At 33.9% G+C, this 23,943-nt stretch overlaps 2 protein-coding genes across 6 annotated transcripts in view; both read left to right on the top strand.

The window, feature by feature from the left end:
- btbd2b (BTB domain containing 2b) overlaps positions 1-23,943 on the top strand; it is a 1,074,195-nt gene that overhangs the window by 838,708 nt on the left and 211,544 nt on the right. The gene's annotated exons all lie outside the window — the stretch shown is intronic.
- Positions 8,285-23,943, top strand: part of arhgap45a (Rho GTPase activating protein 45a) — a 64,923-nt gene continuing 49,264 nt past the window's right edge. For 3 of the 5 annotated variants that reach the window (XM_087241648.1, XM_087241647.1, XM_087241649.1), the window contains exons 1-2: positions 8,285-8,507; positions 14,350-14,713. In XM_087241648.1, the coding sequence (XP_087097774.1) occupies positions 8,427-8,507; positions 14,350-14,713 (445 nt within the window). In that variant the 5' untranslated portion in view covers positions 8,285-8,426. Of the gene's footprint in view, positions 8,508-14,334; positions 14,714-23,943 lie in introns of all 5 variants that reach the window. The other 2 variants (XM_087241646.1, XM_087241645.1) reach the window with 1 other exon arrangement.

The following is a 23,943-nucleotide window of genomic DNA, read 5'->3' as shown; positions in this document are numbered from 1 at the left end:
TTTGAAACGATTTTTCCTAGAAGGGATACAGCTGCGGTCAGAAGTTCATGAGAATTATTTTTAATTTATTAAATTATCAATTAATTATATTTTATTATCGTCTATCCCTACCCCAATCCTAAACTTAACCATCACAGTACAATAAAAACAGTAGTTATACCGAGTTTTATTCATATTATTTATTGAATTATTCATTAAATTGTATTTTTTTAAAGGTGTACCTATGGTAAAAAAATCTACTTTTCAAGCTGTTTGGACAGATCTGTGTGTTGGTATAGTGTATAGACCGTCATACTGGGGTGATTTGAACACACCCAGTCCTTTTTTTTCAATTTAACTGCAAAAAAAGGGTCGGCCAATTGGAGCTGTTTTCAAATCGATCGCACCATTACGTAGGTGTGCGATCCCCCCGCCCACCGAATTGATTGACAGCAGCGCTCATTAACATGTTCCGGTAGTCGCGTGTATATGTCAACAAGACCAGGCAGACATACGCAAAGCAACCGGGATGAAAAGTTCTGGGGCCTCATGTACGAAGACTTGCGTGGAAATCTTACTAAAACATTGCGTACGCACAAAGCTGTAAATGTGCGTACGCAGAAAAAATTCAGATGTATGAAACACTGCGTACGCCGAATCTCACGCATATTCTTTTGTACATCTGAATGAACGTGAAACTGAGCGCAACATGCACAAGCACAAAACCCCTCCCTGCCTCCTCCCCCGTATGAATATGCTAATGACTATGCTAATGGAAAAACCCAACGAAAAAGCAACGGCAAAAGCAAGCAGAAAGAGAAACTCTGAACAGAATGTGAATTGGAGGTGCTGCTTTCAGAGGTAGACCGGAGAAAAGCGGTGTTATTTGCAAGTTTGTCCTCCGGAATTAACAACAAAAGAAAAAAATAGAGTGGGAGAGTTTAGCTGATGCGGTTAACACAGTTGGGTCTGAACATATCGCACTGAGTGCATTAAAAAAAAAGAAATAGTGTGGTTTATATCTGTAAAATGTTGCAGGACATTTAACAGTCTCAGTGGCGCGCTCGTAAGACGCTTGTGATCATGAATTGATACGTTCGAGCATGAACTCGGCTCGAATTCAGCGTCTGATGAGCTCTTTCTTGTTTTTTCCCCCGCTACATATCAGATTTTGCCAACTATTTATCACGAGAAAGACAAGTAGGAATCATCAATAAGTTCATATCAATAAGCATCATATTTTATTTGCACATTTATTGAATGGAAATGTTTCTGATTCACGCATGCAAATTCATCTTCAGATAGTGTCTTTATAGCAATGTGCGTGCAGTAGATCGCTCAGATTACATTGGGAAAACAGGCGACTGCTGCAAATTGAGCTTTAATGTTTGGCTGGTCAACTGTATGGCTTGGAAACCTTATATTCCTGCTAGATGAGTCTCATACAGCTGCCAGTGCAAGGCTCAGACACTTTGTAGAGAGCAATTTAACACAACTGCCTCCAGGAGTCACCAATGGAAATAAAACAGACACGCACAAAAAATGTGCGTACGCCAGCCAGAAAGCTGCCGTGAAGCTGCGCACATTCCCACGTTCAGTTCATTGTTAGTAAATCCAAACGTGAGCGATTCTGAGCGTGAAACCTGGCGTACGCAAAGTTTTTGTGCGTACGCAGCGTTGATACATGAGGCCCCTGTTCTGTTCGCTAGGATCAGCAATCATCATCATATGTGATTAAGAGTGAGTTTCACATGTTTAAAGTGTTTTAAAACAGAGTATGTGTGTAATTAATTACAGCGTTTTACTACAGTTTTACTTCATCAGCACAGCCGCGTGTCAGAACAATTATAAAAGAAGACGCTTCAATCCCGGTTTGTGGAAGTTAAATCAGGTTTATTTTGTACATTAGCATAACAGATGTCCACACAGTACTTGAGGTTAGCCTTAACTAAGCTTAACAGGCGCTCTGTCTGTCTGCCTGCCTGCCTGCCTGTGTGTGTGTGTGTGTATGTGTCATCTGCGGTGTGTGTGTGTGCGCGCGGGCGCGCGTGTTAACTTTGTAACGATATTGTGTGTGACTCATCAATGCAACTTCACAATACTGATTAGTAAAGGTTAGTTCTTACTGTAGTATCTCACAAAAGCTACGTGAGACCTTCTTCCTTTAAGTCTGTCTGTTGTCTGACGCAGCTGAGGGAGGAGGCATGTAGAAATAGTGGGCGGGAGAGACTCGTCTTAAAGGCGCAGTACGACGAAACCACCTCCTGCTGGAAATCAGTATAAAACAGCATCTTGTAAAAGGTATAATGAAAAATCTGATGGGTATTTTGATCTGAAACTTTATATACACATTCTACAGACGCAAAAGACTTATATTAAATCTGAAAAAAGGGGTAACCTAGGTGCCCTTTAACGTCTACCTATACCCCACCCCTAAATCTAACCTTCACAGTAATTTAAAAACAATAATTATTATTAGTATCACAAAAATAAGCTTTAGTGATGTAAGTATCCACAGCTGAATCCCTTTTAGACTGCACCGTTCGAAACCCAATAATATCCAGCTGCAGGCCCGCAGAACCGCACACGTTTTAGGTACACACAATCTAGGACACACAATCTAGGCAAACCATACATGGTTACGACGGATGTTAATGTTATTAACGTCTTTTTGAACATCGTCATCGATATATTTTGATATATATGGTTAATAAATATTGTACACAATAAACAATACCGTTTACTTTACTTTATTTCACAAATATTGCAATCGAGATGGCCGAATGGGGAGCATTGTTTCCGATCGCCATTCAATATAATAGACTGAACAGTTTTGAATCCGTCATCATAGCTGATCGTTCATTATTATCTGACAATAATATGGCAGATACTCGTTTGCTGGCCTTGCTGAATGATCTAAATTGGACAGGTTTAATTTATATAATGGATTAATTTATGATGAAGTAAATAACAAGTTAATATAGGCAATACTACATTATATGTAATAAAAATCTTTTTACATGTAACAAATGTATAACACTATATTCATATTTTACTCAAGCGATTTAATAGTGTTTATTTGTTTTATATTTTAATTAGTGTTAACTTTCTAATAATCTTTTAATTAATGATTTCCCACATTTAATACTGTAGTAATTTATAGTAAGCAATAATTTGTTTTTAAACCAAAATTTAGCAATAGGAACAAATTAACTATTAATAATAATAAATAATAAATAAATAAATAACTATATATATATATATATATATATATATATATATATATATATATATATATATATATATATATATATATATATATATATATATATATATATATAACTAAAAGCTGTGACAGTTTAGTAAAAGATAGTAGTTTATATATAAACTTATATTTATAATCAGATAATCAGTTAAGATAATCAGTTTATAACTATATATATATATTGTTTAAATAATTAACTAGTAGGCTAATTTATTTAAAAGTGACATATTATTGTTTGCTTTTTATATTTTACAACAAAGTGATTTTAACCAAGAATCATAATATTAATTTGTTGCACTTAAACAACAATAAGATGGTCTATAATGTGTTCTTTGTGTATGTGGACACATGAATAAAGTCATAAGTGTCTTTAACCAATTATTTTTATTTACATAATTTGAGTTCAGAAACTACAGAGATGTTAAAATGATCGTAACGATTTAATAATAATAATAATGACTGAAATGGGAAACCATACTTGTGAAATTCAATGGGTGGCGATAATGCTAAAGAGTTAGTTACCATATATGGTTTGCCTAAATCGTGTGTCCTAGATTGTGTGTGCCTAAAACGTGTGTGGTTCTGCAGCTGGATATATCTCTTCGAAACACCACTTTTTAAGCGTTGGCGACTCCTGCTGGTCAAAACCTTGTAAATGCAATTAAAAACTCAAGCAAAACATGGATTAAATGGGCATTTTCCAATACTACAAATGTTAAATCGAAAGTAAACCTATCAAATGCACTTAGCTAATATCATTAAATATCAAATGTCTTCAAAATGTATCATTTTTTAAAATCAATTTTCAATCTTATTGTTTGTTCAATTTGCTGAACTGTCCAACAGGAGACTATAACTAATACCATTCATTTTAGTTCACAAATATCTCTTTAAAGCATTTATAAACTTGTAAAACTGATCCAAGACCAGGTGAAAACCTGATGAAACCTTTCCATTTATTCAGTGCTTTTGTTGCTTTAGAAATGCCCTAACTGTATATATTTACAAATACAGTATAAATATTCTATTAGCTATTTAATCTAATTTAATTTAATGTGTAACATAAACAAGCACTTCACTGTTGTATAGTTTCTGTTGTGCCTATAATGCATGGAGTTTTTTACATTACAACTTTTCTACAATATATAGCTACAGTATATATCAATAGAAATATATGGTGGATAACACATGGCCTAAATGTATGTTGATAAATAAACATTTACTAGATGTCAGTGATTAACTCTTTAAATATTACTGTAAAATTATGAATGAATGGACACTTTTGTTTTAAAATAAAGTATTTTTTTATTTCATTCATTTTCTTGTCGGCTTAGTCCTTTTATTAATCTGGGGTCACCACAGCGAAATGAACCGCCAACTTATTCAGCACATTTTTACGCAGCGGATCCCCTTCCAGCCGCAACCCATCTCTGGGAAACATTCACACACACACACACACATTCATACATTACAGACAATTTAATCTACCCAATTCACCTGTACCGCATGTCTTTGGACTGTGGGCGAAACCGGAGAACCTGGAGGAAACCCACGCGAACACAGGGAGAACATGCAAACTCCACACAGAAACACCAACTGAGCCGAGGCTCGAAGCAGCGACCTTCTTGCTTTGAGGCGACAGCACTACCTACTGCGCCACTGTGCTGCCTCAATTTTGTTTTATTTGTTATTTTTCTGTTAAATTTTTGTTTATTTTGTTAAATTTCATTTTATTCAATTTTATTTTGTTTATTTTATTCAATTTTATTTTATTTTATTCAGGTTTATTTATTTTATTTTGTTTTATTCAATTTTATTCATTCAAATTTAATTCTTTTTTATTCAATTTTATTTTATTCAATTTTATTTTATTTCATTCAGTTTATTTGATTTTATTAACTTTTATTTTATTTTATTCAATTTTATTTATTTTAAATCATATTAGTCAAATTTTATTTTATTTTATTTTACTCAATTTTACTTTATTTTATTCAATTTTACTTAGGTTTTTTCAATTTTACTTTATTATATTTTATTCAATTTTATTTTATTATATTTTATTTTGTTTTATTCAATTTTATTTATTTTATTCAATTTCATATTTTATTTTATTTTATTCTGATTTATTTTAGTTTATTGTAAGTTTTTCAAATTTATTTTATTTTATTACATTTTATTTAATTCATTTATATATATATATATATATATATATATATATATATATATATATATATATATATATATATATATATATATATATATATATATATATATATATATATAATTCTATTTATTGGATTTTCACTTTTACTGTGTAAAACGTAACATGTTCCAAAGGAATCAACTCAAAAATTATCTTGTGCCAACCTTTAAGTGATGGAAATTTATAACTAATCCAATTAAGTAAAATATTTTTTTCTGGCAGCAAAAGTCAGTATTTTATACAATTTCTTATTAGCTGATGAAAGAATGCGTCTATTAGGTATACCCAAGATCAGCGAAACTGGGTCAAAATCCAATGGCATAGTAAAGATCTTTTCCATTTCCCCCAGCACCAAAGACCAGAATATTTGCAGTTTGTTACATGACCGCATACAATGCGTTAAAGTACTCACATCAGTTTTACATTTTAAACACATAGGTGAATTAGAAGGGTTAAATAGATGTCTGCGGTTAGGGGAGATATGAAGTCTGTGTATTATTTTATATTGTATTTCCTTTAAACGTGTACAAACAGATATTTTCTTAGCATTAGACCAAATATCCTCCCATGTTTCCTCATCAATATCTGTAACCAACTCTTTTTCCCATTTGGTTTTAATTCTTTGTATATTAGGGGATGGGATTGAGCATACAGATGCATAAAATCGACCCACAGATATCTTTCCAGATGATAAAAATAATAACCTCTCAATAGAAGATATCTCACAATTTTTAACAAGTCTTTTGCTGTTAGTGATATAATGTCTCAATTCAAGAAAACGAAAAAAATTATTTTTGACTAACTGGTATTTCTGAGCTAATTCCGTGAACGACATTAGTTAGTTGTCTGAGAACATATCCCCAAGCCTTACAATTGTTTAATTTGTTTTATTCAATTTTAGTATATTTTTTTCAATTTTAGTTTACTTTATTTTAATTATTTTTTTTTTTTGTCAAATTTTATTTCATTTTATTTTATTCAATTTTATTTTTTATTTTATTCAATTTTATTTTATTCAAATTTATTTATTTTATTTGGTTTAATCAAATTCATTTTATTTCAATCAATTTTATTTTATTTTATATTAGTCAAATTTATTTTTTTTATTTTTATTTTTATTTTATTTTATTCAGTTTATTTGATTTTATTACATTTTATTTTATTTTAATATATTTTATTTTTCTTTATATTATTTTATATTTCTTTATATTATTCAATTTTATTTTATTTTATTTTATTAAATTTTGTTTTGTTTTGTTTAATTTTACTTTATTTTACTTTATTATATTTTATTCAATTTTATTTTATTTTCTTAAATTTAATTTAATTTTATTCAATTTTATTTTAGTTTATTATATTTTTTCAACTTTATTTTATTTTATTTTATTCTATTCTATTTTATTTTATTTTATTTTGTTTGGCTCATTAAAATTTTGTTTAATTTATTCAATTTATTATATTTTTTTCAACTTTATTTTATTTTATTATATTTTATTTTAATATATTTTATTCAATTTATTTTATATTCAATTTTAGTTTATTTTATTCAATTGTAGTTTGCGTTGTTTTAATTTATTTTATAAAATGTTATTTTATATTAGTCAAATTTTATTTCATTTTATTTTATTCAGTTTTATTTTTTATTTTATTTAATTTAATTTTATTTTATTCAATCTGTTTTATTTTATTCAATTTTATTTTATTTATTTTTATTTAAATTTTTATTTTTTTTTATTTTATTTTATTCAACTTTATTTATTTTTTGTTTATTCAAGTTTTGTTTAATTTATTACATTTCATTTTATTTTATTCAATTTTATTTTAATCTAATAAAATTTAATTTTATTCAATTTTATTCAATTTTATTTATTTAATTTTATTTATTCAACTTTATTTTATTCAATTTTATTTATTTTTTATTTGTTTTATTTTATTTTATTTTATTTATTTCAGCTGGAATTCAAGGACATCTGTTGGGTAAAACATATGCCAGAGTAGTTGGTGGTTCATTCTGCTGTGGAGACTCCTAATAAATCAGGAATTAAGCTGAAGGAAATTGAACAAATGAATTATTTTATTTTAGTATAGTGATTTATTTATTTATAGCTCATGTTTGAGCTTATTGAGCAAAAAGGAATGATAAAGGAATGGGACAGAATAATTGTTATAAACTATTGACACAACGGTGGCTCAGTGGTTAGCACTGTGGCTTCAAAGCAAATAGGTCACTGGTTAAAGTCTCGGCTGGGCCAGTTGGCATTTCTGTGTGGAGTTTGCATGTTCTCCCCATGTTGGTGTGGGTTTCCTCCGGGTGCTCCGGTTTCCCCCACAGTCCAAACACATGCGCTATAGGGGAATTGAGGAACTAAATTGGCTGTAGTGTATGAGTGGGTGAATGAGAGTGTATTGGTGTTTCCCAGTGTTGTGTTACAGCTCGAAGGGCATCCGCTGCGTAAAACACATGCTGGATAAAATGGCAGTTCATTCCGCTGTGGTGACCCTTGATGATTGAAGGGTCTAAGACGAAGGAAGGTTAATTAATGAATGTAGAGATTGCATTAAAATACTTATGTAGACAAGATCATGTGACACAAAACACAGCTAAATAAATAAATAAATAAATAAATAAATAAATAAATAAATAAATAAAAGCACAAAGGAAAAATATCAGTACTGTTGGGCCCCATGGCTGGAATTGCTTAGGGCCCCCAAATCTCTAAATCCGCCCCTGCTAATACATGAACTTATTGTAAAGTGTTACCAGTATTTGTGGGTGTAGTGAGTCTCCGGCAGGTGCCAGCAGCGTCTTCGAGAGGCGCGCGCGTCTAGTGCGCGGCGCCGCGGCAGGAAGAACGCGCGCGGGAGCGAGTAACTGACTCTCATGATGGGGAAGTAACTGTCAGCCGCAGAAGAGCCCGAGGAGACATTTTCACAAGTTTCTATATCTTTCCTCAACCTTTTTGTGTGAACAGCGTGAACATGTTTTCCCGAAAGAAGAAGGAGCAGGCGACTAAAACACCTACAGCCTCCAAAAAGAGCAACTCTGCGCAAAACCCTTCGGTGAGAACAACAAACTTTCTCTTGAGGGAAATAAAAACACGGTTAAGATTGTGACAAGTCCGTATTGCTAGCGTGTTTAAAACAAGTCCACAGGTTTAATCTTCATTAATGTAAAGCTGCTTTGCATCTAATGCTAAATGTCAAAAGAGTTACAAATGTGCTCACACTCCCTAAAGAGTTCACTTCCTTATTTATTTACTAAAACTAAATGCACTTTATTTCTAATGGATGTTGAACTTGTGTGTGAATCGTTTTAACTGAATTGGTTCATTTGAATGATTCATTTCATGCTGTTACTTCGAAAACTTTCGGTTGATCTGAATCTTTAGATTCGGATCAGAAAATGCTCATTTATTTCGACATGTAACGTAATTAAACCGTCACTTCTGCATGATGGGCATTTGCCATTTGTGAACTGGTCTGATGCAGAACGACTTGTTCTTTGTTTCGCAAACAATACCAGAAATAAACTGAGAGGAAGTCAAGAGAGTCATTTCAGAACAAACAGTTAGTCGTTCAGTTCCAGATGGAAGAAGCTTCTTTGGTTAAACAGGTGCGACACAACGATATGAAGTACATAATGTTACATAAAACCTTAAGTCAACATAGTACCACGACTCTTGATTTAAATAGCAAATTGAAAAATGTTTCAACCAACAATTCTGTCACGTTCAACTCGTGCAGGAGTTTAGTTTCTTGGCAAAACACACAAATATATACTCAGTTAAAATACTAAGGGTTAAAAATACCCTAACATAACCAAACTATAGGTTATTATAGCATCTTCCCAACTATGGGTTATTTTAACCCAGTGCATTGAGTTATTTTGATTAAATGTATTTTTTTCCATTTTGGTATTACTATTGCTACTATTGCTAGTACTACTATTATTCATTTTACAAATATGTCTGTGTAAATAAAAAACATACAGTTTTAGAAAATATTGAAAATGCTTTATTTTTATTACATTTTAAGTTCCAGACACCTAAACGTTTTTATTCTTTTAATATAGATCAGCTAAGTGCACGTTCGTATCGTCAATAATTAAGAATGCTAGTGAAATGGATATAAAACACGACACGGAGAGGTAATTTGATAATTAACCATCAACATTATTTCGATAGAGCTTAAATAAACTTTTTTAACGCAAAAACAACAGTACGTACGCATAATAATACAGCTGTTCTGTGTCAGTTAAATCAGTTGAATGTTGAAATTCAATTATTTTAACCCAACTGCTTGAGTTGTTAAATAAATAACCCAATAAAGGTTAAAACCAACCCAACAAAGCACCAAATATTTGACCCAACTGGTTGAGTTATTATTAAATAATCCATACATTCATTTTGTTTTTGGCTTAGTATATTTATTAATCCGGGATCACCACAGCGTAATGAACAGTCAGCTTATCCATCACATGTTTTACGCAGCGGATGCCCTTCCAGCTGCAACCCATCTCTGGGAAATATCCATACACACTCATACACTACAGACATGCATAGCCTACCCAATTCACCTGTACTGCATGTTTTTGGACTGTAGGGGAAACCGGAACACCCGGAGGAAACCCACACAGGGAGAACATGCAAACTCGACACAGAAACACCAACTGACTCAGCCGAGGCTCGAACCAGCAACTTTTTTGCTGTGAGGTGACAGCACTAGCTACTGCGCCACTGCGTCACCTTTAAATAATCCAATAAAGGATAAAAATAATCCAACAAAGCACCCAATATTTTTAACTCATCCATTGGGTTAAGTAAATAACTCAACGTTTTTTTGTGTTTATGAGCAATTCCAGCGTTATGAATGTGACATTTGCAGTAAAATCCTAAAAAATGATTGACATAGAAAGTATATGATAAGATTAGGCTTGGGCTGGTAAGATTCTGATGGTATGATAACCTTGGATAAGAATATCGCGGTATCACGGTATTGTGCTCACTACTCTAAAATATATTATTTTTAAACTGTCTGGGTAAGAAACAAAAACTTTTTTCCCCCTTTGAACACGGTATATTTAATTTAATAATATTTTGGAGCAGTAAACATGTCAGGCTAAAAATTTCAAATCAATCATAGACTTTTGTTGTGTTCATTTGTTTCAAAAACACAGACTTCTTTACAATCTAAAACTGTATCTTTGAATATCTTTTCTGCTGGAGGTACTGTTTTCCTAAAAACCAAAAAAAAAAAAATGTAAATAAAAAATCTTACACATACATGAACATTATAACAGAAAAATTTGGCGGTTTTAAAACCTTGACTTCTCCAAAGCGCGGTATGCCTGGAAAACGGTTATCCTCCCATGCCAAGGTAAGATTATATTGAAACATCTGTTTATATTTTCCAAAACTACTAACCACAGAGTTATGAGATCAGAAAAACATCAATCTGTAAACATTTTGTATATTTTAAATGAGGAAATTAAACATGCGTTATGGATGTGACGGAAAAAAGTCTGTGAATTTACAGTAACGTTAAACAACATACTTTGTAGAAATTCTGTGAGTTAAACTGCACAACCCAAAATAAATAATGCCAATGAAAAGAAGAAGAGTTGGTTCACTGTAGTACAAAGAAATTTTATTTTATTTTATATGACATTTTTGCATTTATGAGGAAAAAGCATCATTATGGATATGACACTTTTCTGTTATGGATCTGTCAGATGTGAAAATAGTTTGAAAACGTTGACAGAGACATCTTTGAGTATTTTTAAAGCACTGTAAAATACTTGCTTACACAAAAAAATGTTTAAACAGTTTCTCTATTTTGGTGAAAACATAATTTTTTTCATGGCATGGTTGACATTTGCATGGAATTGCTCAAATATATATATGAGCAATTTCATCATTATGAATGTGACATTTGCAGTGAAATTATAAAAAATATATTGACATAGAAAGTATATGTTTAGATTACATTGAAACATCTGTTTATATTTTTCAAAACTACTAACCACAGAGTTACGGAATCAGAAAATATAAATCTGTAAACATTGTATATCTTAAATGAGGAAAATAAACAGGCGTTATGGATGTGACTAAAAAAGTCTGCGAGTTTACAGTAGACAACATACTTGGTAGAAATTCTGTGAATTAAACTGCACAACCCAAAAGAAATGATGTTAATCAAATAAACAAGAGTTGCTCAATATAGAACAAACATGACTGATTTTATTTTACTTGACATGTTTGCATTTATAAGGAAAACGCTTGCTCATGGATATGACAGATGTGTGATTTCCACTTGTGTGACTTTGGTAAATCAAATAGTTTCAAAACACTGACAGAGACATTTTTGAGTGTTTTTGCAGTACTGTGAAATACAAGCCTACACAAAAAAAAAGGGTTTCGCTATTTTGGTGAAAACCTTTTTTTTTTTCATGGCAAGGTAAACATTTGTATGGAATTGCTCATACTGCACCCAAACAACCCTATTGACTTTCATTGTATGGATTAAAACACTTGAAAGTAGGCGTGAATTTGATGTTGCAGCAGACTTTGATTCCAGTGTGATGAGATATTTATATTTGAATGTTGAGTAGGGAAGCAGGGTTTTTAGTTTTGCACCCCTTTCCTCACCCTTCTCCCACAAAAACTTGTGGTTGAAGGGGCGTGGCTAAGCATGTTTCGCTTAATTTTTCAAACTGATCAGTGAATGACTGCCATTCTAGAGTAGATGCAGATGGTCAGATTTCGATAAAAGAATTACCAAAACAATAATTTAATTACATTTAAAAATTAATTTATTGATTGTTTATCTTAAGACAACAATGTGGGCAAGCAAAATAAACTTTTAAATCAAAATACATTTTTATTTCATGCAGACTTTAAGACATAGGTCTCAAACTTGATTCCTGGAGGGCCGCAGCTCTGCACAGTTTTGCTTCAACTCTAATCAAACTCAGCTGATCCAACTAATTCAGCTGTTCAAGACTACTAGAGTCTATTAAGCAGGTGTGAATTGAAGGTGGTTAGAGCTTAACTGTACAGAGCTGCGGCCCTCCAGGAATCAAGTTTGGCACCATTGCTTTAAGATATTTTTAAAAATGTCTTTATGTTTTGTATGAAACTGTATGATTGTTTTTCTTCTATGCAAAATGAAAAGAGAAATTCTGAGCACCTTTCTGTGAAAATTGATGATACTACTAAGAGGGTATATTGTAATATACAATATTTTGTAAATGGTATTACACATATTTTAATATTACATTTGTAAATATTATAAATTAATATATAAAGTAAATTAAATACTTTTGTAATTAGTATGTAATCTGTAAAATAGCTCTTATAATTTTATGTAAATTGAATAATTTATAAAAAATATAATTAAAATCTAGATAATATTTGCAAAATAAATAAATATAAATAATATTATTCATAGTGGCACGGTGGCCTACTGGGTAGCACTGTTGTCTCACAGCAAGAAGGTTGCTTGTTTGGGCCTTGGCTGGGTCAGTTGGCATTTCTGTGTGGAGTTTGGATGTTCTCACCGTGTTGGTGTGGGTTTCCTCTGGGTGCTCTGGTTTCCCACCCACAGCTCAAACACATGTACTATAGGGGAATTGGGTAAGCTAATTCGTCCTTTAAGAAAGTCTTAAAGTGTGAAATTAAAATTTTTATTTGTGTTTATTTTGCCAGTGCATTGTTATTCTTTTGGTTAACAGTTAATCCATGCAAGTTAATCCACTGAAAAAAAACAGTTTGTTTTGGTAATCTTTAATTCATTTTTTAATGCGCTTTTTTAAAATTTATGCACATCTTGGTGTTTTCATTCCGCATTTTTATGCATTATTCCAAAGTGCTCATAAAAATAGCTGGATGGAAACATAGCTATCTATATTCATATATCTACTGTAAATCTGTCATATTTACACTAAACTTTTCAGCATGCATCATCAACATTCACCACCATGATAATCATCCTTCATTAACTCTGTTAATAGTTGTCCATCCTCCAACAATTTTACTAATTAATAAAAATACCGTACATCTAATGCTTTAGTTCAGCGTTTCTCAACCACGTTCCTGGAGGACCACCAGCTCTACACATTTCCATGTCGCCTAACCACACACACCTGATTCGATCATCAGCTCATTTACAGAGAAAAACGTGGTTGAGAAAAACTGCTTTAGTTGACATAGCGTGGTTAAATACTTACAGCGCAGGATTTGAAGATCAGAATCATATCTGTTTAACAGATGTGGTCATATGGAAATGAAAAATATATTAGACCAGAAAATTATCCATTATTACCTTATTATTTTAGTATGATCATTACATATATACAGTTGAAGTCAGATTTATTTGCCCTCCTGTGAATTTCTTTTTCAAATTTTTCCCAAATTATGTTGAACAGATTCAGGATTTTTTCACAGTATTTCCTATAATATTTATTCTTGTGGAGAAAGTTTTAATTTTTTAAATTTCAGCTAGAATAAAAGTAGTTTTTTAATTTTTTTAACCATTTTAAGTTCAATATAATTAGCACCCTTAAGCAATATTTGTTTTGGATTGTCTACAGAACAAACCACCAATATACACTGACTTTCCTAATTACCCTAACTTCACTCTAATAAACCTGGTTAAACCTTTAAATGTCACTGTAGGCTAGTATCTAGCTAATAGTACTGCTAATAATTCAGGAGGGCTAATAAATCTGACTAATCTAACTGTATTTATGTAACATAGCTAAATTCATATCCATAAATCTGTCATATTCACACCAAACTTTTCTATATGCATCATTAACCTTCATCACCATAATAATCATCTGTCATTAACACTCGACCCCTGTCTCTCGTTCCCCTGTTAAACCCAGTTGTCCATCCTCCAGGAACACTCTCAGAATGACACTATGGACGGCTCCTCCATGTTGACTCCTCCAGATTCGGTGGCGTTGTCTTGTCCCGGGACACCCTGTGCTCACTCCAGACTGTCGGGCTGCAGTTCTCCTGTCGGGACTGTCAGGCGGCCCCCGGGTCTCAGCCGCCATGCCAGCGCTGCAGGGTTCCCCTTCCAGACGTCCGGGACCTGGGGCTTCCATAAGGGTTATGTGCGGGCACCGCTCAACTACGGACAGGCGGCGGAGGGACTGGAAACATCAGTTATCGAGGTGGAGGACATTCCCTCTCTGCTGAGAGACGTCGCACGATTTGCGGAGGCCGTGGAGAAACTCAAGGACATGGTGCTGGGTGAAGGTATGCTTTTGTTGACATAATGTGTTCACTTTTTGAACATGAAAGTGATTTAGTCCTTGTGTGCTGTAGGGTTGTTTTAGGATAGGATAGAATAGGATAAACTTTCTTTGTCCCCTAGAGGAAATTCGTCAAAGCCAAAAAAAGTGCTACAATGTTGCTCTAAGCAGACAATAAAATAAATAAAACAAACAAAACAATTAGGTATATACATTGTTTACAAAGTAAGACCATGTATAAATATGAAATATATAAAACACAGAACACAGTCAGATGATAATATACTAGAGGTGCATTGTTCTTGGTAGAGTTTAGGGGCCCTATCATACACCCGGTGCAGTGTGGCGCAGGGCGCGGCGCAGTAGTCTTTTGGTAGTTTAAGCTTGGCGCAAGAGTGGTTTTGAGGCGTTGCGCTACGCTGTTTAAATAGCAAATGCATTAGCGCTCATATGTGCGCCCATAGGCGTTCTGCTCTAAAAAGGAGGCGGTCTGAGGCGGACCGCTGGCGCGTTGCTATTTTGAGAAACTATAATAGATTTTTCATTAGACCAAAACTAACCCGGTCTAAACTCCAGCGCAGAGTTGTGCCTCGCTTACACACTGCTTAATACACACAAGAGAGCAATAGGCAAATATCTTTACATATGAAAAAATGTAAACATTAAGGATATATATAGGATATAATGAGAATAGATATAGGATATAAATATAAAGGATTAAAATATTACAAAGCATATTATTTTCTAGCCTACATAAATATGAAAAATCACTGCTTTTATGTCTTCTTCATCTCGGGAGGCTTTTTCAGTTCATTCATAACAATTTGCTTTTGTATAATGTTATTATTATTAGCAGTATTATTTATTATATCCATATTTATATTTGTTTTATTAAAAACAAGCTTAGATTTTCCCACCTGTCAGGTTTTAGACCATATGGGGCACAGCATGTGTTTTAGAATATAACTCAGGTTTTTGAGCTCATTTTGTTATTATTGTTCATTTATTCGTTTGCTGGAAATTAGAACTGAATTTAGAAATAGTTTTGAAACGAATATTTGCGCTTAACAAACAAAATTAATTATTTATAGGCTAATTGATGTCTGTGCGTAAAGATTTCCCTATCCAAGAGTGAAAGTGAAAGTGATCCATTATCTCTCATTCTCGCGCAGTAGATGCTCTGTTTAACAGTTTTCTGTTAAAAAACTGTTAACTGTTTGCTTGTGAAATGCTCAGTTTTTCCACTTAGACTTACTTTGCGTCCTGTAAATAGCGAATGCGCTCTTGGCGCGACGCAGCTGACTCTTAAAGGGAATGGGAGATGAGACTATGATTGGTTTATTCTCAAAACACACCTATAACTCATTAAGAAAATAAACTCAACCCTTTTAGACCATGCGCCATGGCGCAAAGCAGATTTCCCGTACTTAAATTAGCAAAAACGCGTCCTGACACGCCCTGAAAGTGCTTGCGCCCTGCATGTATGGGCTTGTATTGTTTTAGTCCTATGACTTTCATTACTGTTTTTTGAATATGAACCGATTTATTTATCTTTTTGTTATATTTTGTTTTATGTAACATTTTATAAGATAGTTAACAAAAACAGTACAATACCAATAAAAGGAAGTAGAAAAAAAACAAAATGATTAACATTAGCCCCCCCCACCCCATCAAAAAAAGGGGGGGAGAGATCGTCTGTTACGAAATATACATAAATATATACATGACATATGTTGCATCAACATATATATAAAAAATATGACAGTATTCATGTTTTTACAAAGTCACTGTCCTAAATATATGGGTTAGACATGAAAATTAACAAAGGTAAAATGGTAGATTCCCAAGAGTCTTAAAATAGGTCCCTATGTGGTTTCAGATTTGTTCTGTGAAGTTTTAAGACATAGTCGTTCCATTTGAATGACATAAAGGAGCTCATTCAACCATCTCTTAAAACAATGAGCCTTTGGAGTATTCCAATTAGGTAAGATCATCTTTTTAGCTGTAGTCATGCCAACAATCAGGGCTGGCTATTGGGTTTATTGGGCTATTGGGGTATTGGGTGTCCATTATATTTAAATGCCCAAAAATAGCCAAATTGTAGTCAGGTGGGATATTGGTTCCATAAGCACAGGAAAACAACTGAAATGATGGACCAAAACTCATAAAAAACAGGACACACCAAAATAAATGTGCCAAAGTCCCTTCTGCCCCACCACATCTGTAGCATTTAGGAGATACAGAGGGAAAGATTTTACTTAATCTAGTTTTAGAGAAATGAAGAGGATGTAAAACTTCAAATTGAATTAATTAGTCTCGAAGTTATTGAAGCTTTTTTTTATTCTCGACAGGGCTTCTTCCCAACCAATTTATTTTTCAATAGGACAGACAGATTTCCAAACCAGTTTGTGATTGCTTAGAGATTAAGACTTCAAACATAACTCGGTAAAAAGCAAGCAAGATATTGCTACCCACCTCACACAGTCTCAGCCTTTTAAAAAAAATAAAGCCTCTGTTGTAGTTGTGTGCACAAGCTGCCAATGTGTGTTCTGCAACAAAAAACACTGTCCATATAGAACCCCAGGTATCTGTAAGAGGTAACTTGCTGTATCACTGTGTCTTTAATAGAGGTGTAACGATACACTCAGCTCAAGATACGATGTGTATCACGATATAATGTTCACGATTCGATATGTATCACGATATTTGGAAAAAAAATTTAAAATTAAACTGAACTGCAAATTTTACCAAGTAAACTATTTTTTATGTATTTCTTTTGTTTCAACTTGTTAAACTGAACCTTCTTTTAGAAAATATATTAGACAGGCCTGTCTCTGGAAAATAAAACAATTTAAAAACTTCTTAAAAAATATTATTGAAATGACAGAGACAAAATTAATGAACAATTTAGGTAAAGGTGCAAATAAAAATAAAGATCACTCTGTTCCACAAACTGAATGTTGTTTACTACTTTATTAGTCACAACCTGCAGGTTCTGTTCACTGAAGCAGACGCGCGTATGGCAAGCCGTTTTAGCATTTAAACCTTTGTTCTGATTATCCATAAATATGTTTAATTCATATTTAATTAAATTCATTTAGAGATATCTCTAATTATATTTTGACTAGTCGAATTATAATTATGACTAGTCAAAATATAATTAGAGATATCTCTAAATGAATTTAATTAAATATGAATTAAATATATTTAAGGATAGTCAGAACAAAGGTTTAAATGCTAAAACGGCTTGCCATACGCGCGCGTCTATCATCCGCCCTCTGTAGTAACAGCTTACGGTCAGCTCACGTCATGTGTGATTTTGTGGCCGCCAATACATCATTATATGAAGACAGAATGATATTTTAGGGTGAATTGTACCTTATAAATACAGTATGTGACTCTTTCAACACCATTAGGAGGTTGGATCCATGGATCCATGTCGCTGTGCAAAGTATGTAAATCACTGTGAAGACTTTAAAACTTAGGATGTTTGACCCAGTATGCGTGTCAAAAAGCGGACGAGTCTAAAGCAATGACTGTACAACCGAAATGTTGCCAGACGTCTGATTTTGAGAGGATGAGCCATCCTCTATTTCAGCTCCACTCATCTTGGTCTGCTAACATTACTGCTGCTGCAATCTGAACTCACGTGCGACAGCAGGTGAAACGTAGCTCACGTGCAAACAGCTCAACTAATAAGAGAAAACGGACGTCATATCGTAATCAAATCGTCATAACGCCACGATGCATATCGAGACATTTTTGCATCGCAATAAATCGTACAACGATAAATCGTTACACCCCTAGTCTTTAATGATCACTGGCCTGTGTTTAGAAACACTTCTTGGGTCAAAGACCATTTCTTGTATCTTTGTTGCATTTAAAGGTTCAAAAAACCCTCGAGTACCTTTTTTGAGATTTTAACAGCTTTGTGTGTGTTGAGCATCAGTTAAGACAATGTTAGCACCTGTAAACCGGTAAACTGGATAATTTTGAGCTTTTGTCAGCTAATTTCAGCTTCCGGGTTTAAAAGGATTTTTGGGGCAGATCAACATCGATGACTTTGCGCAAAACTGCAAATGCAAAGATGACGCGTCGGTTTCTCATTGTTAGTCATAGCGGAGTTTTCTTATCCTATGAGTAGAGCCTGCTTCTTAATTATTCATGACTCTGCGTGCTCTCCGAAGGCAAGGCAGACCTGCCAGTGCCAAGCTGTGAGACACGTTGATGACTGGGTGAAACCGCATCCATGGACCCACGGCACAGTATTTAGCCGTTGATTAAGGGTCGTATGTGTTTGTTTCGATGATCCACGGGTTTGTTGCATGTTTTTCCCCACGATCTCATCAGGGCCGATACATCAAAGCTGTTTGTGTTCAGCAAGCATTTTTGTCGGAAGAGCAGTACAAGCATTGGAGAGTGGCGGACGTTGTCTTTTATCAGGTGTTTGTTCACATTAGGCACATCGCCGTGCTGCTGTGTTTCTCCAGATTACCAGCAGGGCTAATGGTCAAAATAGACAAGGCAAGAGACCTGCTGCACTGAGTCTGCATTCAGACCTGGGGATTGAGGGAGAAGTCCTTATTTATAGTGTTTATATGAACACGATTATCTTTACAATTGTATAAATTGTGGTTGTGTGTATAGTGTATATGAAATAACAAATGACAAATGTAGCAGGGCATTCAATTACTGTTTATTTATTTGCATTTTAACTTTGTAAACTATAAAATCATGCATCTCCTCAGGGTTTGTGTCTTATTTTGTCAGCTGACTGACAACAGCTGTTCGCTTCCCTCCTTCTCCCATGCTCTGCTGGCCACGCCCACTCCTGCCTCTGTTTGTGTTGCGCCACACCCATTATGATGCTTTTTTTTTTTAATCTGAGGTAGATTTGAACCAAAAGTGGGGGGGGTTCATAGCCCTTTAACACAAGACAGTTTTTATCACACCATTGAATGAAAGTATCATTTTCACTGTGGTAGGATGATAGGTCCTCTGTGATGGCAGTATCATCAGCATATTTCATAATATAGTAATATAAAATGGGTGCTCCTGCAGTCATTCGTGTACAAAACAAAAAGCACAGGTGATAAAACACAATCGTGTGGCACTCCTGTATTACTATATCTGACCTTAGAAAGTATCCCATTGACCCTGACCTGCTGAGCTCGGTTACTAGAGTAAAACCATTTAATTAAGAAAGTACTGACACCCATGCTATGCAACTTGTCTAAAAGCAGATGTGTCTGCACTGTATTAAATGCTGAACTAAAATCAACAAATAAAATACGAGCGTAAGCTTTTCATCCACTCTGGGGTGATTTTGAGTGTTAATTATCTTTCTCTGTGTTTTGGCAAATGAAACATTTTTTTGGTGACAAATCTTAAATTTTTTTAAAAATCAATAAGCAGCTTGACTATGCTTTTGTTATGTTGGTGGCTGTTTTTGCCCCATTGACTTCCATTATAATCACATTTTTTTCATTGCAAAGCCATGACAGCATACAGGGCTCAACAATAAGGACTGCCCGATGGCCCGGGGCCAGCATGAGGGATGTTCGAGACAGTAGAGAGAATTGTTATTGGCCCGATCAGGCCAGTGCTGCCATGTCACAAAATTTGCCTTCGACTATTTGTCAATTGCGTGTATATATAATAGGGGTGTCAAAATTAATAGTTTCTTCAATGCACTGCGATGCAGATGCGGACAATTTGGTATCGGTTCAGTAATAATCATAACCGGTTATTACTGACGTCATTTACCTCATATGCGCTCTGTCGCGAGGGAGACGATAACGCTCTAACTACTTAATACTCATGAACTGTGCACAATTTCACTGTCTGAGTTTGAGAATGAAAGTAGCCTACCCCATCTCTCTCTCTCGCGCGCGCGCTCTTGCTCTGTCTCTGTCTCTCTCTCTTTCTCACACACACACACAGGCCCATTTGACCTGCTGGCGTGGCTTTTCTTTTCCTCTCGGCTGTTTTACAGCGTTACTTTTGGATGCAAAAACGAGCGCGTGTCTGCAGAGTTTTCTCCACCGTGTCTATCATACATCAGCTGTGAGATCGCCGCTGCCGCCTGCCGCTTATCATTCATCTGAAGAGCGCAGCGCGCAAGAGCCAATCGCAACCCAATCAATCCCAATCAAAGGGGTGTAAGAGAACTAGACAAGGATCAGAAATTGAGCTGGATATTTATATTTGTTTATATTATTTGCTAAATGCTTGTTTTTTTTTTAAAGTTACAGTTTATATATCTGACTGTTTGTATTAAATGACACAATTGTATTACAAATAATAACCTATATAAATATAAATATATTCATACATTTTAATACAATTAAATATTTTTTAACCAAATCGATGGCATGATAATTGTAACCGAACCGTGAGACTAGTGTAGGTTCACAGCTCTAATATATAAAGTCTTAGAATTGAGAAACAATTTGTGCTTTTAAGTCTTTGAATGTTTCGCCTTTTCTATGAAGTCGTAAACCCCATATTGCGTTTTGGTTCCTTTTATCTGATTGGATGTTGTGAGCACGTTATTTTTTTCCACAACCTGGTAAAAACCAGTAAAGTGAAGAGAGGGCAACATCAAATTATCATACATTCTTGATTGTTGCTCCTCTAAATTTGAAGTTGATGTCTCAAAAAAGGAGCTGTATTTGCAATATTATTTATAATATCTATAATGTATTATTTATATAAAATTATTTACAATTTACTACTTGCAATTTAAAACAAGTAATAATTAAAGGCTGATTTATACTTCTGCGTCAAACACCGGCGTATGCTACGGCGCTGACGCATAGCCCTTCGCCGTGGCCATCGACGTCGCTGACGTGCACCTATCAAAAAATTTAACTACACGTCGCAACGACGCGTAGCGCAAGCTCTGTGATTGGTCGGCTTGGTAGCGCTGATGAGTCTGGGCGGGACCGAGAGCCGCGTGAATGGTGCGAGCGATTGTTTAGAAGTGTGGAGTCCCGTGAAGGAGCCCCGGATGGAAAGTTTTGTTTTGTGTTTACCTCATAGTTAAAGTTGTTGCACGTCCGCCGGTTCCTGCCTCAAAATGAGCGAGTTTGAGCCACTTGTACATCCCGGAAGTGTTCAGGAAAAGCAAACAGGACAGAAGAAACTCGACACAGAGGAACATTTACACCTCACTGCCAACTAGCGTTTCGGAAGTGTTAATGCAGACCAACAGAGACAGCGCGCAGAAGTATAAATGCACAGCTACGCGCGTTGCCTGCGCCGGGGGTTACGCCGGTCACTTGACGCAGAAGTATAAGCCAGGCTTAACAATGCACTAATTACTAAATGCTTTTTAAATCAGTAAAACTAAAACGTTATTACATAATGTTGCAATGAAAACTATTTAATTAATTAATTAATTAATTAAATATTTAGGCGGCAGTGTGTGTGGATGTTTCCAAGAGATGGGTTGCAGCTGGAAGGGCATCCGCTGTGTAAAACATATGCTGGATAAGTTGACGGTTCATTCAGCTGTGGCGACCCCAGATTAATGAATGTACTAAGCCCTAAAGAAAATGAGTAGTAATAATAATAATAACAATAATGATTTATATATGAATATGATGACATATCGTCACCTTGGAATTATAAGATTCTAATTGCGTTCTGAATTATTCTGAGATATTGAACTTCAAAGTTTTTGCATTCATTAGCAAACAGTATGTGTGCAACATTTGTTTTTTAAATAAAAAGTCTTAAAATGTAAACAACTTTACAAAATTACACAACGTAAATATTCAATGTAAGAATATGTCAATAACTCCATTTTGACAAGAATGTCAGATAGAACCCTATAATTCTAAGTTAACAATATAGCGTATATTTCTAAGGTCCAGGCAGTTTTTCCAGGCGTTCCTTACCCTAACCACCGTTTTTATTTTGTAATATTTCTATAATTTGATACATTTTGTTAAATAACAGCAATAAAATATTGTTTATTTGTAAGTATTGGTGATTTTCTTATGATTTATCTGTAACTTCTCGTTTATGTTAAAAAATAAATACAAATTAAGTATAATTCCTAAAATTGTTTTATAGTTCCTAAAAATTTGGGTCGCGGCTTGATGACCATGTAAAAATGTGGGTCCCATGGCCAAACCAGTTGAGAACCCCTGTACTAGATATTCTTCAAGATACTAGTATTCAGCTTAAAGTGCAATGCAAAGGCTTAATTAGGGTAATTAGGAAAGTCATTGTATAACAGTATGTTAGCTGGTGTGTGGTGAGCGCACTGGCGCCGTTGTCCTGTCTGTTTGATGCTGCCGTTGCATCATCCAAGTGGATGCTGCACACTGGTGGTGGTGTGGAGAGACCCCCCCTCAGGATTGTGAAGCGCTTTGGGTATATGTGCTATATGAATACACATTACATTACATTACAACAGTATTTTCTTCTGCAGACAATCAAAGCAACATATTGCTTAAAGGGGCTAATAATATTGACCTTAATCTAGGTTTCAAAATATTTAAACCTGCTTTTATTCTAACCAAAATAAAACGAATAGGAAGAAAATTATTTTTGTAAATACTGCAAAAAAAAAAAAAACCTTGCTCTGTTCAACATCATTTGGAAAATATGAATATATATATATATATATATATATATATATATATATATATATATATATATATATATATATATATATATATATATATAAACCATTCACAGGAGGGCGAATCATTTTGACTGCAACTATATATCATTTTGAATAATCGTGATTACAATTATGACCAAAATAATCGTGATTATGATTTTTCCCATGAACGAGCAGACCTAAAATATATTATTGTAAAGCATCATTTAGAAAATATTAATGTAAAGGAGAGATCTGTGAGGGGTCAACTCATTTATTCTGAACACTGTATAATATGCTCAACATATTCAATATTCTATGGGCCATTAAATTTAGCCAAAAATTTGGCCACTTTAAAAAAACACACACTGTGGGCAAAGAGAAGGTTTTAACATAGCACTTGTACTTTTTTAACTGTCAAAATCATTTTAACCTGTATCAGTAGAGCTCTAACTCCTGTAGATATTCAAATCAATTAAAGTTTATTTGTATAGCGCTTTCACAATGATTATTGTTTTAACGCATCTTTACTAAAGGTCACATTATTGCATTACTATCAAATTTGGAAAAGTTAAGGGTATTGTTACCATAACTTCATTAGTTACTAATAACTAATA

Source organism: Danio rerio, chromosome 2 (genome assembly GCF_052040795.2).
Source record: "Danio rerio strain M-AB ecotype USA chromosome 2, GRCz13ab, whole genome shotgun sequence".
Taxonomy (NCBI): domain Eukaryota; kingdom Metazoa; phylum Chordata; class Actinopteri; order Cypriniformes; family Danionidae; genus Danio; species Danio rerio.
The sequence above is the reverse complement of the archived record's forward strand: the minus strand, read 5'-3'. Positions and strand labels throughout refer to the sequence as shown.